This window comes from Trachemys scripta, chromosome 5 (assembly GCF_013100865.1).
Source record: "Trachemys scripta elegans isolate TJP31775 chromosome 5, CAS_Tse_1.0, whole genome shotgun sequence".
NCBI lineage: Eukaryota > Metazoa > Chordata > Testudines > Emydidae > Trachemys > Trachemys scripta.
Genome location: NC_048302.1, coordinates 32,338,840 through 32,357,861, shown reverse-complemented (window position 1 = coordinate 32,357,861; position 19,022 = coordinate 32,338,840). Strand labels below are relative to the sequence as shown.

Here is a 19,022-nt window from a genome sequence, read left to right as displayed (position 1 = left end):
AATCCTATTAAATAGACAAAGATCTCTCTTTCTGCATTTATTTTATTTTAACTCTATTACCATAGTTAACTTAGTAAAGCATTTTGGGTCACAGTTTGCATAAAAGATGGGATCTACTTTAAACTGACATGCACTATACAATACTAGATGGTACGCGACTAGAGGAGACGCTGCTTCTTTATTGTAAGTATACTGCTTTATCCTCAAAACAGCAGTCCTCAAAGAAGAAGACAAGTACACTCACTGAATGGAAATAAAAAGTGGTAGGAATTTCTAAAAACTGTTCTGAAAATTCCATTTTTTACACATACAGCAGTTAGATATTTAGCATATATGTATCTGGCTACCATATCTAAGAACTACCTCAGGTGTCATATAACTAACTAATCCCCAGAATTTGCAAGGAAAATCAAAGCAAAAGCCAGGTAAGGAATAAGAGGAAGCTGTGCATGGTGAATAGGAATATGTGGGGTCCAATTCTCCTTCTGCAGGATATAGGTAACTTCCAGTCAAATCCATGGGAGTTACATTCTGCAGGGGGAGGATCATGCCCTTAGATGCTCCTGTATTAGCAGAGAAAACACCATCTGTAATAGGATAAGAACTATAGTGTATGCTGTCGACTTCTTCCCAGGACACACAGTGAATCTGCTTAGAGAAAATCTGCTCTTATTTCCTAAATATCTGAGTATCATTATGGTTCAAACCAAAAGAGACGAGCAGGAAAACCAGCTCCCCATCATGAATGTAAAGGAAGTAATTAGTTTAATAAACACAGAACACTCAGAGAGGCAGAAATTAAGGAGATTTCCAAACGCTTATCCTTTTTGTGTCCTGGAAAGCATTATTTTCAGAGACTGTCTAGAGAGAAGAAAACAAAGCCAAGAATTAATCCTGTGGATAACTGAATGGAACCTTTTCAAAGGAAAGAGTCAGTGGTAAGCACTACAGAACAGGATAGATCTTGGATAGGTAGCAAATAGAGATAAGGTGCAATTACAAAATGATTGATCACAAGTTCTGTCCCAGAAGACATGGAAGCACTATGCCAAGAAAATGTGGTTATTTACAACAAAAGACCCAAATGTTAGAGATCTGGCTTATAGAATCTGCCCCCAGACAATTAATTCAGTCCAGAGCCTTGGATCCTTTGGACTGTAATGCTACTGAATGCATAAACAGCCCTGGAAAAACCCTACCTACTTCCATATGCAACTGGCCAGAAAATAGCACAACCACCGTGACCCATGTATTTATGGACTTGAAGCTAGGAATGAAGCCACATGCCTCGCTAAGCCTCGAGTTGGGACAAAATGCAGCAGCCTCTTTGTGTAGCAACACAGGTTGTTGTGAACACATCACCCAAGGCTTTGCTTCATGTACTGGCACCACACAGAATACAGAGTACAGTCCAAAGTCTCTCTCCTGATACTCATATTTCCAAGGGACTGGCCCCACTGCCTACTTGTAAGAATCAGATCACCTCTCCCTCCATAATCATGACCTCTCACAATGGCTACATTCTAATAGAATAATAGAGAGAAAGAATGAGAAGGAAAAATAACAAGATGGTAAATGCCACTGCATCATAAAGAGAGGTCATTTTCTTCACATTACCTATGGCCAGTTGGTGACCCTGGTTTTAAACTTCAGTAAGGGGTGCTTATGCCTCATATGCTCCAAAAAGCTAGCTGGATAGATTAACCGAGCCCAGCAACATTTTATTTAGACAAACACATTGCCTGAAGCTAGTAAAAAAAAAATCTGTCACTAATAGGGACCCTAGTTCCTTGATCATTAGAATTAAAGTGCTATACATCCTTGCTTATTATACTACATCCATAGAACTTGTAGAATGTATTGGACCCTACACCTGATGCAGAAAGATGCTTTCAAAACAAATAGAAAACAGCACCCAAAAAACCCCCACCCTGAATTTCCCTCAAACAAAACTCAATTATCCAAATATCCTTTTTATGGGGAGGGGTTTTCAGGCTTCTTGAGCTGTCTGTGCCCCGCTCCCTTCAGCGGCTGGTGCTTCTGTAACTAGGACCGAGTGCTCACAAGCTTATTTTTGTCTCCCAAACTATTATTTTTGGTTTAATCTCCTTAATCTTCTTCTGGGATTGCCTGACCCTTTATCGGGCAAAGAATAGCTGTACTGTTGCTGCTGCTACTGCTGCTGCTGAACGAGAGTATCTAACCACCCCCACCCTCACACATGCAGCAAACCCCCCTTATGTGACCACACAGGTGAGAAAGTACAAGAGAGCTTGTTCATGTGCTCTAAATTCAACCACATGGAAAATAGCCTAACTATTGTATTTCACATGCATTATTCTACCCAGCCATAATATGGAAAGTGCTGGCCAACTGGTAGAAAAGCACTTCAAGAATTACTATTTAATCAGATATGAAAGAGGTTTTTGGTTCAGGTTTGGTTGGAAGTGTCAAAATTTGAGCTGCTTGTCTCAAATTGATTAGCAACACTATAAACTGCTTCCACTGGACTTTTATAAAAAATATCATGGAAATATTTCTATTGGCCTCATGAATGAATCATATAGGCCATTTTCTTAACCATGTCTGCTTTAAGGATCAATGGGAGTTACAGATACTCAGAACCACTGAAAATCAAAAGATTTATATATGGATTTAGGAACCTAAATGTAGATACCCATATTTGAACATTTTAGCAATAAAACCTAAAACTGGGGCTAAGTTTTGCCCGACACTAGTATCCCTTTAAACAGAACAGTATTTACAGGAAAAAAAGATAATTAAAGGAGAAATAGGTCTTTGAGATGTCAGGACAATGCTGACAGTCTGTAAACCGTAAGTAGAGGTGGCAGGTATTCCAGAGGGGTTATACATTTATCAGCCGCTGAATCTGAAGCTATTTACCTCAGATTCTTTATCATGTGGGAAGAATGCCTTCCACCTTTCACACTTTGCCCCACAGAACAAAGCTGTTGCATCAGAAGGTTGTGGTATTTACATCATGACATTGTGAGAGTACATTGCCTCAAACCCAAAGCCAAATTAATGTCCTGATAGTTGTGAAACAAACAGTCATGACAAGCTCAAGACTGTCCTGTGAAAGAAAAAGGCGATAGTGGAGGACCTTTCCCAAGCAAGGCATTCATCTAATGAAAAAAGCCTGCAGCATATAACCCAAATTTGATCTTTGGCAGGAATTGTAGCAGTTAAACATTTCCTGTCAGGTTCTTTTGTACCTGAGGAGAACTTACTTGCCATCTGTGTTTCTGGTTTAAATAAGGTTTGATCATTCACATTTAATGCGGTGTTGCCGCAAACATTGACTTAGCCTCTACAGGGCATCCAGTTAGAACCTACATGCTTTCATCTCCAGGTTGCCCTGTTGTAAGATCCCTTATAAATCTCATTTGTGCTTTGGGCTAATTAACCTTCTCAATCCCGGTTCTTGGGCTGGATAAGCTAAGCAATGCACATGTAAAGTCCAAAGAGTTCATCTGGATTGGGCAAGGTAAGCTTCTTTTTCTCCTCGTATTATAAGAAGCCATTTGGGAGAGGAAAAAAACGCATTACAAGCACCACTTACTTTCATGCTTCTACCAAATTATCCTTGCAGTAAAGCTGCAGACAGCATGGCACATTTCAAAACATTGACAATTTATCCACTAAGAAAAGCAGGGGGAAAACCCTTTTTCAATTGAAACGTGGACAGTGAAAAGCGGTCTATACTCTTCGGTGGGAGGGGGAGGCGAATACATATAAGCTCCGATGAGAAGAGTAAAAGCTAAGTGCCCAGCATCGATAAGCTTTACATTATGTACTTTGCCTCAAGGGAACGCTTATAACCCAGCTGACAGCCCCTGGCATTCATTGTGTCAGCAATTATGAACTAGTCAGTTTCTTCTCCCCTCACCCCTACCACATGCACATGCAGACACACCCTATTGGTCAATACCAGCTCAGGATTTAGGAGAAATTATGCAGTACCTTCCAAACCTGGGTCAACTAGTTGTATCACGTTGAGCAATATGCAGATGCTTCACCCACTGAACCACAGCTACCCTGGTCCGGTGACTGTGTGTTTTTTTCCCAAAGGGAATGATTCAGTCTGCTAGTAACATGTTGTACAGAGCAGTGGAAAAATCTCTGAATAAAGGGACAGGCTCCTTAAGGTCATGGCTGTGTGTTTTGTTTTCATGCAAGCACTTGACATTCGATTTTAATTGCTAGCATCCCTACTGCAACAGAATAAATGCTTGAAGTGAAAATTAGATATTTCCACAGGAGATACCTCTTGAAGATCTTGGTTTCTACCACTCCATGGTACAAGAAGAGGGGAGAGTGGGTCCAAATATGGCATCGGATGGAGTGAAGGGAGAGGAGGGTCAATAGATGGATAAGAGATATGAAGTTAATAAGTAAGTGTCATGGGGTGGTTTCCGAATTATGTTTCAAGAGGGTTTTTTTACATTATAATTTTTGTTAAGAAATACTCTATGTTCCTCACCACCTGAGTTGCTCAGAATCTCATGGTTCTTCACCTTCCATGGGAGCTTTGGAATTACCATAGTACAGGGGTTCCCAACGCGGCGCCTGCCAGGGCATCTAAGTGCGCCCACGTACTGGCTGGCGGACGAGCATCCACTGAAATGCCACCGAGACGCAGCGTCATCTAGATGCGTCACTGCCAAAATGCCGCCAATTTTCGGCGGCATTTCGGCGGCGACGCCTATTGATGTTGCCACTGGTCGGTGGTATTTCGGCGGATGCTCGTCCGCCACCATGGTCCTCCGTGGCTCGTCGTCTGGCACCCGCCAGACGAAAAAGATTGGGGACCACTGCCATAGTACACTTTCCGGTGCCTGATTCTCCACTGTCCTGCACTTTGTGTAGTTGCTTATACACTTGTACAAAACAAGTGCAAAATGCTACTGCATCTAAATAATAACCATCCACACCCAGTTGGGAAGGTATAAATGACTACACAAGGTGCAAGACAGTGGAGTCAGACCCTGTTTTTTTCCTCCTCTCTGGGCATTTATAGTGTACCCACCACTGTGGTATTTAGGTGCCATGTTGCAACGAGGGGATCCCTTCACCTATATTCATCTTCTGATCCCACAGTAAAATACCCATGGTGTGATCACACTTTGAGGTGATTTACTGTAAATCACACAGACTCACACTTCTTATTTAAAAGTTTCTATAGGAATTCCGTATCAGTCCTAGGGTAAACAGTGTGACCCTTAATCCAGTTACTTCACTGTGGGACTGAGACATACATATATACTATTGGTTGGACATTTCATACATTTCTCAGAACAACTTAGGACTGACAGCAAGGTTTTCAATTATGCCTTAGAATAAAAGGTCCATAAGGGGACAGGAATTGAGGCGAGTTGCCAAGGTGTATGTTTGATATACTTAGGGATATGCGATGCGCACACATACACACACACGCACACGCACACAGAAATTAATTCATGTGGATGTTCCTCATTAGTAAATGAATAGAATTAGTTTGTTCTCTGTGTACTTCCTAACTGAAGCTCCTGTTAAAGTCATGCATATTGAGTGAAACCCTCGCCCCAGGGCAGTCCATGGGAATTTGTCATCAACTTCAAAGGGGCCAGAACTCTTGCTGAAAAAAATTCTATCCTGAAAAATTAAATGGAGTGTGTGACAATATTCTTATACACATAAGCATGTCATTATATGGTGACTTACCAAAATCTCGAGCATCTGTTCTTGCACCAGGCTGTTTAAATGGATGCACCACTTTTATTTCAGCAGGTGGCAAAAATGATGGTTTCAGGCTGATTGTCACTATAACCTTTCCTGTAAATTTACTGGCTCTCCGGATCGCGTCAGTTTTCGGGTCTGGATAGTAGAAGTGCTCAGCAAACAGAGATATGCCAAATAAATGGTGTCTGGAGTGGAAAGGAAACAACAAATAAATAACATTTGATTTCATCCCTATTTAATCATTTGCTTAATGTCTCCTGAAAACATGGAACATAGATCAACCATGTTTGCTTCAGATACCCTGATATACTTTTTATAAGAAATTAAAACCTGTGAACACATGATTGAATGGTTTGTGAGGTATGGTATGACAGTTGAAATGTCACTATGGACACAATATACTGTTGCTCACAACATAGCACACAACATACTGCAGACACAGTGGGGCCAGCCAAACAATTACTAACAACTCCTGCAGCTTGAGTGACTAGTTGACCAGGACTGCCCTGTTTCACAGAGAAAGTCCTGGTATTCTGGCTAACTCTATTGAACCCATGGTTTAAAATGGACAACACACTATGCCATGTGCCTTTGTGGAAGGAACAGTGCCTGTTAAGCATCCCCATTTCTTTGAGAGCCTACTGATTTCTAGCCCCCTCGGCTGGGTTCCTGAGCCTCTCAGGAGCAAGAGAGAGGCTGGAAATTCTGCATAGATGGCTAGCAAGAGCAGTATGCTGGCATCCATTTCCCAGAACATTCACATGGGGGGAAGAAGAAGGAGACTCTGCCCCTTCCAGAGCTCAAGGGAAAATAATATTGCCCCAGAGAACACTGGGAAACTCAAAGGAGGAAGTGGGGAGCTAGAGAGACTGGGTTGATGGGATGTGAGTAAATTCAATGGGAGCAACTCATAGAGATTTGACAGTGTGCAGAGAAACTTAGATTTTATGGTAATTGTATGCAAATGAGATGACACATACTGAAACATACAATTAGGTGGCACTTTATTTGCATAAAACCTCCCAATTTCCAGACCTAGAGCCTTAACAGATATGTTTTCTGGACCAGACATAGGGCAGTTGATACAAAACACAATTTTTCTAAGGCAGTTTGTCTAAGGAGTAAATCATGTATACCAGGATGTGATAAAACCTTGTCTACAACAGAGAATTGTACCATTGCAACTTCCATTGGTGTGATTCTACTGATGTAAGTTGCAGTGATGCAGGATATCAATAGTAGGCATCCTTTTTTCAAGTGCATTATTGCAATGTGTCCACACCGTAATCCTGTACCATTGCAGAAGCACTAGCGGCCAGATATTTAAAGTGCAGATAGGCACCTAGTAGGATTTTCAAAAGTGCCCGAGTCCCACTAATTTCAAAATTGATTGAAATCAATGGGAGTTAGGTGCCTAGGTTCTTTTTAAAATTCCCACTGGGTGCCTATCTGCATCTTTAGGCACTCAAATACATTTAATAATCTAGCCCCTAGGTAACAATCCCACAGTTCCTAGAAGATCCCCAGGACTGGTGCCTTAATACAGGAGATATAGATTTCCTAAAGTCCACAGTCCTGGTCTTTCTTCCACACCTTGTAAAGTGTATGCAAAAGGAGCTCAGTCTTGTACAGCTCCTAAAGTGTCCATCTTTTGAGGGCATTAACCCATTCTCAGGAAGTGAACAGGATGACAGAGGGGGCAGGGATGGTAGAATCTGACTGGAATGCAGGATGGGGAGTTGGTGGGGGGACGGATATACCAGGGCTCATTGGGGACAGTTGGTACTGAAAGAGGGGGTTTTCCCTAGCATCTTGAGGTCTATAGGTGAGGGGAACCATTCCTGAGCACCTCCTACAATGTGAAGAGATAGATGTGTGCTGATACAGACCTCAGGAAGAAGTCATTGGAAAGGTAAAAGGAACATTCTGGTACAGTGCTGGCAATTATAGGAGAGCAACTGTCTGTCCATGTTGCGGTCAGTGCATTACTGCAGAATGCAGCAAAGATGAGCCTTGCTCCAAGCAAAAGCAATGTGCACAATTGCAAGCACTCATGTGTGTTCAATGTCACAAGTGCTTGTAATGCCAAAATTCTCTAGTGTAGACAAGGCTTATGATGACCGTACATGACGGAGACACTCATTGTCACTATTTCTGTTTCTCTGGAACTGACCACAGCAGTAAAATCAGCAGAGAATTGGACAGTATGTAGATCTAGTGCTGCCAGGGTCAGGAAAGCCTCCAGATTCAGCAGCTGAAGAGGACAGCAAGATTATATACGACTATCAGACAGAAGAGGAAGACAAGACATGATTGGTGGTCTGAGCACAGGCTGGAAGCCCACACTCCTCTGTTGTCCTCTGTACCCACCTGCTGTGACCTGTGGCAAATCACATAACTTCTTTGCCTCAGTTTCTCCATATACAGGAAGGAGCTAATAATAATACATAGCTACTTAAAAGGAGAGTCCTGAGAATTAATGAGTTGTCATTTGCTAAAAACTTAGGAGAGTGCCAAGGAGGAGTACTATTCAGACAGCAATGAAAATGGGTTGTTTGTTCTATTTTCCTATCATCTTCAGGTTATATATTGGTTATTCTGAAAATGTTGTGCCATTTTGTCTGTACTTTACAATCTTGATTATTTCCAGACTCAAAGAAGAAGGGGAAGAGGATGTCTTTATCTGATATAGCCCTAAAAAATATTTAGTTTCCTTCTATCCAACACAGAAAAACTTACGGGGCAGAATGTTTGAGCAAATGAATAGAGCCACCATTATAGTCACATGATCCAATGCGTGAAACATCTTCCTCACTATCATACTGGATCCAAAAGAGTCTCATGTCAATAAAATCCAGTGAGATGGTCTTTATTTTTTCTGTGGTCCTCAAAACACTTCTCATGTCATTTCCATCAAGGATTGCTCTGTGAACGCTGGAAAGAGCACCGTCTGAAGACCAAAATACAAACCTAAAGACAAAAAAGGGTCATATTTTGGAAGAACTATTTGCAAGACAGTGCAGCAGCTGATGCAAATTATCTGTTTAGCCCTCCCTTTTTAGAGTATTCTTCATTTTTAATCACCGTACTCCCAGAACAGAAACATCTAATTCAGAAGTTGAGTAATACCAAGATATCTGTTGCATGAAGGACAAGTCAAATATGCAGAAACTGTCTACCAGAAACAGAATGTTTACAAAATACCCTTCTTCAATACTTGTGCAGTATCACTTCAAAGTCCATAAAAGATATATATCTAAGTGGATTTGAGTCTTGCTCTTGACATACTGTTGCCATTATCCTTTACATCTCTTAAAGACCTTCGAGGCTTGCAAGCTTAAAGGCTCTCTGTCATTTAGGCAAATAATTTTAATACATTTGTTGCTTATCAGATTTTTTAAAATACCTTTCCTACTTTTTTTTTTTTAACTGCAGATGTATCAGAAGTGCTAAGTCTAGTCTCCCCTGGTTTTGCTGGAGGAGCAGTTGTTGGTCTGAGAGTTTACACATTGTGAACTCTCTCTCACTTTAATTAAATGGGTGACCATCATTTCTCCAAAATGTTCGTTAGCTATTGGAGTTAAATAGATGTCAACAATTACAAATAAAAAAAGGAGCTTTATACAGTCTGACTAAAAACAGCGTTGGCACTCAGTTCTTAGCTTTCTGCATATTTCTCCCATTATATCATAATTTCACAAGTTCTTCAGTCACTACAGAGACTTCGAGAACAGACAAGATTTGAGTGTCTAATATAAATAATTAGCAGGAAAATAAAACTTTAAACAATAAAGGGGGGGAATATGGCTTTCTTTATATATAAAAAGTAAATAGGGCAAATACCTTATTTTCCCCCTTTTCAGGACACCTTTAAGATAGAAAATAACTCTGGTTACTGCGTTGTATCTTTTAACAACTGGTGACTGTCCAACGGCAACCACTGTAGTGCTAAGATTCATTTTATAATTTTTTTCACATTTAAAAATGTTTTCAAGGGGACTGGATGGCTGAGGGAATTAGGTAACAAGACACTAGAAACTCCCCAAGGAAGATCCAGTTTAGTGGTGACCAAACATTGTTTCCAAAAGTTCAGTTGTGATCTAGCTACACCCAACAGAGAAGACAGTATTGTCACCATATCTTGGAACCTGTCATCCCTACAGTGATGCCTGCAAGTCAGGGAAAAGGCACATGACTAGGGAAAGCCTGCACTGCTTCTGGCTATGTTGTATCTCTTCTGTGGATAAATACAACTCTTCCGTTCCAAGCAATTTCAATCCAGAATCTGTTTTACAGGAACTTAACTGAAAAATACCTGTTCTACTATTTTATTGATTTCTTTTAATCTAAATATTAGGGCACAGTCAAAATACGGCCATTATCCTGCACACACTTAAACATGCCCAATGAGACTATTCACTTGTGCAAAATTACTTGTTCTCCTTGAGGTTTGGAGGATCAGGGCCTATATTTTCACATGACCTGGCTTGGCCACAGTTCCTCCAACAACATATGGATAGTTGTTTTATTTTACAGGATTAGGGTTTTTTTTTTTAAATTCTGTTTGCTTCTTTCTTTGTTTTACGATTACACACAGAAATTCCAAAATTATCACATTGCATTGGTTTGATAGCACTGAAATTGTTAGACATAAATATCCCATTCAGACCAAAAGTGTAAAATCATACTGAATTTGAAAGAAATACAATGCTTCTTAAAAGTACAAAATAATAAAGCCACAAAGCCTGTGTATTATCATTATTCTTATTTATATCATACCCGGAGGCCATAGTCAAGAAAGGGCCTAACTGGGTAGGTGCTATACAAATGCAGCAGAAAGACTCAGTACCTGCACCTGGAAGTTTACAATCTAATTGTTGTGGTATGTGCTAGGTCAATCTGATACAGAAACTACAGATGAAAAAATGTTTTAGTAAGGACAATATGAGGTGGCTACTATAGCAATTTTCAAACACGGCAATAATAATCGTTCGCTCTTTCATGGTGCTTGTTATCTCAGGATACCAACATGTTTTGAAAGGTGGGTTAAATTATATAATCTCCATTTTACAGGTGGAGAAACAGAGAAACATAGAACAATTAAAGGCCCAGTCCAATCACATAAACTTCCATTAATTTCAGCACGAGTTGGATCAGGCCCACGTGACATGCGCAAAGTCACATAGCAAATTAGTGGGAGGAATTGAAACCAGATTGCCTGACTCACAATCCCTTGCAGTACCCCTAGACAACAGCGCCTCCTCTACAGATTCTTGATCATGTCTAAACTCCACAAAGGAAATAGAGGAATACAGAAAAAGGTTGCTTTATTATTATTCTGTAGCAAAACCAGCCAAGCATATCTTGAGAAAAATGTGATTATTAATTTAGCTATCATGCTGATCTTCATTACTTGAGAGTTGTACACATTTCCAGGAAGATATATTTCTTCTTAGTTTCTGACATTGCATATGTTTGTCCCTGTGGAAATTAATTCACTGACTGCTTGACTTCACTATATTAATATTAAAATAGAACCATCAGGACTTTCAGACAAGCAGACTGTGCTAAAATATAAAAATGATACATAAGAAAGTAGACTTCTAGGAGGACCTAAACAGTTTATTAATAGCTAACTAGCCTGACACAGCAGCATGTGAGTAATGCTTTAAAATAAATCCCTAGCTGATCACACATAGGTGTATATATACACCTTAGTCTGTCTGCAGAGTTCATAACAGTTTAGCAAATATATTTTCATTATTCCATTCACAAAATGTTTCTATGCGGCTTTAGGCTGAAAGGGTACAAGGACTTGTGACAACTTCCAAATCAGTAAATGTGACATTCAGTACAGAAATAAGTAGTCTGGCATTCAGCCTTTTAAATCATACTCAAATGCCAACCCTGTGAGGAATATAGATATTGTTGGTTAGCATGAAAAGAAGGTTAGTGTGTAAGTGCAAAAGAGGAGGACACGTGAGCCTTAACATTAAAATCGACAGCGGTGACGAGTGGCTTCATTGTAAATAAAAAATGCCAACAAAAATATTTTATTGCCATATCAATATGGAGTATCTCAATGTCTCCTCTGCTGTTATTTTAAAAGTTACCAATGAAAGAGCTTTACACAGTTAAGAGAAGTCAGCACAGAGTATTCAGGGTGATGATACAAATACAAATATCTCTTCAGACAAGCCAAATCTCCCTGCATGGATGCATCTCTGAGTGGCTCTCTATGTAAATTGTTTTGAGCCTAGAGAAGCTCCCTTATCAAGTCTAAAACACTAACATTTATAGAACAGTAACAGCAGTCAGTAGCTTTACAATCGGTATACAAGCTGACCAAAATTGGAGGCAAATATAATAGAAAGAGGGGAACAAAGAAAACCACTATGGCATTAGCTGAGGGGCTCCGTGCCTGTGAACGCTCCAGGTAAACAAAATGTCCAGGCCTGCTAGCGGCTTACCTAATAGGCCAGGAGCCAAAGGCCTGAAATATAGGGTCGGCTTATGAAAGGGTCATACAGTTTTTTGCTAATTTTACCTATCCATCTTGGGGGGTCGGCTTATAAACGAACGGGCTAATAAACGAGTATATACGGTAAGTACTATATGTTTAATACGAATTGTGTTCTAGATTGGGGCTTCTCAGCATTTTCAGGCATCTTTCCTGCTTTACCAAATGAAGATCAAGCTCATTCCCCTTAAGTCCTCCACCTCCATCAACTGAGACCTCATTGGCTCCTTCCCTGACAACCAATAACCTCCTCATTCCTCTTCCCCCTGACCTAACCCCATCTCCTCCCCTGCAATCAGAGCTCTTTCCCCTCACTTTAATGATGAACTAGGGAGGTCAGTCTCTGTGTTGGACTCCAGTATGCTGCTGCCACCTGCCACCCTATTTATCTTTATCGTGTTCTTGGGGAAGTTGTAACAATCACTTGACATTTGATCAACATACTGTACGCAAGCTGTTCTGTTAGCCTACAAGAAGCCATCAGAGCATTTGGTTATTTTGAGACTGATTCGAAGAATTTATAAACTTAGGCAGAGTTACCTTTTCCCAGGGTCAACAACAATACTTGTGGGATGACCTACGTCCTTTAAAAGGACTCGGGAATTGTTTCCATTCATGTCAGTTGCTTCAATAGTTGCTTTCTCGTGGTTGGCCCAAAGAATATCTTGATTTATCCAGTTGATGGCAAACCCTGCAACACCTTTTTCAACATAGCGTAGTCTCTGTAAACAGAAATTAAAAACATAAAAAAAACCCAACCCAAATTACCATCCAGAAGTCGTCACCAAACAAACTAGTGACCTGCAAGCACATTGAGGCTTCCATTTAAATCCACTGGCTGGCCTCTTTTTAATGGCACCACAGAGACTGGATTTCCTTGCTTGCTCTTTAATCACCTTGATTTGTGCTGCATTTCTCTCCTCCTGTCACCTACATCTTTAAGCACAAACCATTGAGTTAAGTCATGCTAAGCAAGGATGAGCTGTTCTCAAATGAAAATCAGCCAGGGGTATCCCAAAGTTGCCCAGATTTTCCTTTTACCAAAATTTATTTTGTATTTCCTAAGCTATAAAATATCCATTCACACACTGGAAAAGCCCTAATCCTTCAAGTTCATATATGCAGGATAAGTCAATGAGGCTGCATGTAGACACAGGAGTTCACCTATGAGGTGTTCATTGTAGTCCACTGCAGAACTGACAGCATCTTGGAGTCTGGAAGTGCTGAAGTTCCTTTGTCTTTGCCACACAACCTTAGTCAGATATAGAGCACAGCTGTTTCTGAGCAAGAGAGGTAAGGCTGAAAGGAGTGTTCATGTAACCTTAGGTCTCAATTAGTAGTTTCTAGAAAAATGTCTGGGGAGTTACGTACATTCTCTTCATACTAGCCATGCCAGCTTGGGTTTCTGAAAAAGTCTATTTGAGAAAATCCCACAATTCCAGTGATATATTTAAAGCTGGCAGAAATTAGTACTGTCTGCGAGAACAACAAACCTAGATTTGTCTGAATTTCCTCCCCATAGCCTTTATTCTATCACCATCCCCTCACCTTATTAAAGAGATCACATGTATTGTGAATGCCAGTGGGGTAGCCCACTGAACACAGACCTCCCTGTTGCTGCCAAGGCTAGTGTGCCAGGGACGCACACTTCAATGCTACAATTGCAAATCTGTAAGCAGAAATTGCACCACTGTATCTGAAGAGTAGCTCCTCACATCAGATTTGTTATTATACATGGTTTCTTGGAGAATCCCATGGCAATTACCTGCTTACCTCTTGTTTTGTGCCATTCAGGTACACTCGTTGCAGAAGCCCTTTTTCAGAGTCCACCCAATACATTTTCTCTTCTTTGTAATGAAAATCTATGAGCACTGATACGCCAGCATTGGCGACTAGCCGTTTGTGATTGGTCCCCTCTCCATCAATTCTAAAGATGGCATTTCCATGGCTAAAAATTAGGAATGGGGCAGGATCTGGGGGGGAAGGGATGGAAGAAATGTGGTCATACATAGGTTTTTTTCTTTCATGACACTAAATTCTTTTCAGCACTATGCCCGTCACAGAGTTGGGAGGAACTTATAATACTCATACCTCACAATGTTCTGCATTCAAAGGGTCACCACCCATTTTAGTCCCAGAGTTATCTATGTTTCACACAAATGTGATGCCCCCTCACTTTTTATTGTTGAAAATCAACAGAATAAAAAATTACAGACTCATGAAACAGAGGACACAGAAAGAGTTATTTACACTGAAAGATGGAATCCCACAGCATTTTAAGTTTCCTGGATGAATCCTATTTTTGGTGACCCTCATTTTGGGTCTCAGTCAAACTGTGTGGGGCCATCTTTGAGCTTTAGCAGCTGAGAGGTACGATGCTACTAAATGGAAAATCAAAATAAAGCAATTACTGAGTAAAGCCAAGATTTTCAAGAATTGACATGCCTACATGTCTACTATAGCACACCTCTCAGGGCCCAGAAATCTGAAGACTTCATACAAATGATTCAATGCTCTAATCTGGATATTTGATAAATATGGAGCTCTTTAATAACACAGACAACAGCAACTCTCTTGATAAACCTGATAGGCAGCATAGAACAAGCTTTAGGAACACAGGAATTCCTATGTTCCTGCTGGCTGCGGGCTCCCCCTGAGCTGTTGTTCAGGGATTTCTAGTTTCCCCTTGAGGCTCTGCCACCAGTTGCCTTGGGCTGGGAGTGGGATCTGGCTGCCTCCTACCAGCAGCTGGGGGATGCTCTAGCTGGGCTCCTGGCCCATTGGTATGCTGGTGATGGGGGCTCCCCATCTCCTGAGCCTAGAGAGAGATGGCTACAGCACTGACTAGCCCTGAGTGGCTGCATCTGTATGGTTAGTATCCTCCTAGATTGCTCTCTCTTTGGTTAGAGCAGTCCAAGCCCTAACCACAGAGAGAGAACCAGAGAGTCCTTTCAGATCTCCACACTGGGGGATGAAGGTCCTGGTGCCAAGTAGCAGAGGCTGGCCAGGTCTGAGCATAGGTAGCTCATGGGCACCAGGAAAGAGCTGCACATACAGACTCATGCAGCCACTAGTTATTACCATTAATTCCCAGACACAATCCACATTAAGATGAAGTTAGGGTTGAGAGCACATTACTAACTTACTGCTGCAAGTATCCTAAACTCAGGGAATCCAGAACTGAGGTTAAAGGTAAGGAATGGAAATGCATAGTTAGGGCACCCAAACAACCTTAACTCTGCCCTGTACTGACATCATGAAATAGCCATATGACTTTGATTTGTACATTAGTGTGTCTGTGGCACCAATTTACATTAAACCAATTTATGGTCTTGTTAGATTTATTTTACCTTCATGATTCCCCCTATAGGGCAGAGTTAAGGTTGTTTAGGTGCCCTAACTGTGCATTTCCATACCTCAACCTGTTTGTGGATTTCTTTTTCAGAGATGAGGGCTTTTAGCAGAGAGGCTGTCTACCCTGATAGAAAAGTATCACCATGCATTCCCAACAGCACAGCCCTAGAGGCTCTAGCCAGAGTCAGAAGGGATGAGAGATATGATAACCCCCTGACCGTGACCAAACAGGGTCAGTTTGGCATGTGCAGCGTTGCAAGCAGTACACGTTTCTTTTCACTCAGGTAGTACAAGCAACTGCTTATTGACTGATATGCTGGTGAGAGAAGGAGCTTCATTATGCCAGTCATAATTCAGCCTTTCATTTTTTTTAAAAATGTCTTGCATATCAGGCTGCTGCCTAATAATTAATTTGCCACCAAACCACATTTGGAGGGGAAAGCAATAAACATTTTAAAGGTAGTTTGTGTGTGTATGTTTAAAAGGTGTCTGAAACTGGTCAGAGCACATGAAGAGGGGGAAGATGCATGTGAAATCTATTAATAAAGTTATCCTGAAATGTGTAACATGGGAATCACCCCCATATATATTACAGCTATAATAGTCATCCATTCACCTCTTCGGTTTAGTTTCCAATACTGAAGGGGAAATTTTAAATCCCTCAAACCCACACCCTACCACCAGTTTTCACTGACGTACTTTTAACATTCACAAGGATGAATAAGTACATCAGTTTCAATAATAGGTTTCATAAACTTTTTAAAAAATTCTTTTTAATATTAGGCATAAGCTTTGGTTCTAAACTCAGTTGTCATCATTCCTATACACTTGAACTAGATGTCCTCAAGATGCATAACACTTGCAAGGTGAAGGTAGACAAATAAAACTCTGTGCCTTATCCACCTCCCATCAAGATAATGGGACTCCTTACCCCTCAGGATTCTGAGTTTGATTCTGCTTTCGAATAGCAGGTTAGGCAGCAGTTTTTGACCGGAACGCAAGATTTGGTTTATTGTTGTACATGAGGAAGTTGACCAGCACACTGATTTGTATCATGGGCTTTTTTGTACTTGGAGTTTTCAAGGTATTACCCAATTATAACAGCTGCTTCTAGGATGTTAGTGACTCTCTTTTTCTGCTGTTTGCACTGCGCAAATCCATGTGAGACTATTTCAACTATGTAGACTTGGTTTACGTAAATGGTAAATGAATGTTGAACTGCAGCAAGGTTGATTTGTCTCAGGAACCTGACAGCTGTACTGCTTGCATTTTTGCCAATTACTCCACTGACCAAGAGTTTACATATATTTTGTTTTTGTCCTCTCCAGTCAGTGAATTACTCACAACAGTAGTTTAATTGAGGGCTCTAACTGAAGGGGAATTGACCACATTGAGGAATTTTGTTTTGTTTGGGTTCCCTGTTGTTGTTGTTATTATTTAATGTTTATACTACGTTATCGTCCAGAGACACCAATCAAGTTTGGAGCATCATTGTATCAGGTGCTGTACAAACAGACAGAAAGAGACAGTCTCTGCCCCCAAAGTGTTTACAATCTATAAAACATGAAGGAATTTTGTTTGATGGGTTTCCTACTGAGTAATTTATATCCAGAGATGGAGATATGAGCTGCAAGGCTTCTGCCCCATGTTGACAATCCCTGAAGTGAAAAGCCACCTCTCCTTTGACTGTCCACATATCATATCTGATACAGATTGTTTATATCTGATATAAAAGATACAGGACTAGGGCTTGATACTCGTATTATTCTTACAAAGAAGCACAGAAAATTACCCAAACAGCAGCTCCAGGAGCCCTTTTGGAATAGTGTTTTAAACATTGAAACTATCCCTTATAAAAATAATGATGTTCTCTGGTATCATTTTCAATTTAATGTGGGACTGTTCTCCGAAAAGCATCTGTGCACAGATGGCATTGTGAGGCTACATTATTTTCCTCTCCTTGGTGTAAACTATGTACATTTGATCTGGACAAGTAAATATAAAATAAAAATGCTTCTTTTAAACTGTCTGTGCTGCTTGTAGCCTTGTGACCTCAGCCTGGGATCCAAAAGTCAAGCTTGTTTCTGTCTGGCTCACACTTCATCAACAGTGTGAGGAAGATGCTAAAGCTAGAAAAGAGCTAACAATTCTGTTGTTGATTTGTGAGCCAGACCCAATCCAGTTCAGTCTTCCTTAGCTATACTGGCACTGGGAAGTTACCAGGAGTAAAATGTATTCAAACTTGATTTGGTCACAAGTGCCACAAGTGCTCAGTATTGGACATGAGAGAAGTTATTATTAATCATGTTTATTAAGGCAGTGCCTAGCGCTCAACCAAGACTGGGATCCCATTGAACTAGGACTCTACAAACAAAAGAGTAGACAGTTCCTGCCCCAAAGAGCTTACATTCTAAATAGACAAGACAGACAGGGTATAAGGGAAAGGGGTAGAACACACAGACAGTGAACAATGTGATGGCAGCAAATGTCATGTTAGTGCCATGATTTTGGGGAGGGAGCGATAATATTAGGAGGGTTAGTTAGGAGAGGGGTGGGTGAATGGATGGATGCTATGACTCTGCACAGAGACAGGGAGCTGGTCTGTTAAGTAAGAAGGATTCATTTTTACATGCTCATTTTTCTTACCACAACCACACTTTATGTTTTGTGTGTGAACTGTCACGCTAACACCAGAGCAGGAGCCCACTCCAGTAAGCTCACTTTCCACTTTAATGTTATGTTAGCTGTGGCAGTTGTTTAATCAGCACATGACTTTTTCCCACTCCTTGTCCAATAGCTGAGTTATGTCAAGTCAGTGCTGGGAGCAGACTAGCCTGGAATGTTTTCACATTGTGAACTGATGCTATACTGATAGATAAAATGATAAAGCTCCTTTCAGCAATTTAAAAATATTATCTTACCATCAGCATAACAGGACCACTTGTCATTATCCAGAGTGTAGCCAGGCAAACAGGAGCACAGATAGGACCCTGGAACATTGACACAGGTTTGGCCACAAGTACCTAGACCACCTTCAAGGCATTCATCAATATCTGAAATACAAGTACATACAGGGGAATTCAGCAGGCAAAACAGAAAAAAATACTAAAAGAAAGCATGTATATGACTCAGCTAGTCTATACTATAACGTGTTAACTACAGATTTTTAATCTCCCATTATTAAAAGAGTAGGATGACTATATGGTATCATTAGCAATGGGTCTGTGGCTTTGTCAGTCAAGCTTATGGTAAGTATAAGTGAGGTAGGAGACTGTGGGTGTTGTGCTGAGAGAGTTGTGTTGATTTGTGTGTGTGGATTGTGTTGTGCTGGGAGTGCATGGAGGCGAATGAAGGGTGTGTGCTGCAGAGAGGGCATGTGTGTATTTGGGGTTATTGTGTGTGCCGG

General features: G+C 40.7%; 1 protein-coding gene across 4 annotated transcripts in view; it reads right to left on the bottom strand.

The window, feature by feature from the left end:
* The window catches only part of EGF (epidermal growth factor), a 98,662-nt gene that overhangs the window by 63,691 nt on the left and 15,949 nt on the right, over window positions 1-19,022 (bottom strand). For all 4 annotated transcript variants that reach the window (XM_034771517.1, XM_034771516.1, XM_034771515.1 and 1 more), the window contains exons 2-6: window positions 18,538-18,669; window positions 14,036-14,235; window positions 12,803-12,984; window positions 8,482-8,712; window positions 5,725-5,927 (exon numbers count right to left, since the gene is read on the bottom strand). In XM_034771517.1, the coding sequence (XP_034627408.1) occupies window positions 5,725-5,927; window positions 8,482-8,712; window positions 12,803-12,984; window positions 14,036-14,235; window positions 18,538-18,669 (948 nt within the window). The remainder of the gene's footprint in view (window positions 1-5,724; window positions 5,928-8,481; window positions 8,713-12,802; window positions 12,985-14,035; window positions 14,236-18,537; window positions 18,670-19,022) is intronic.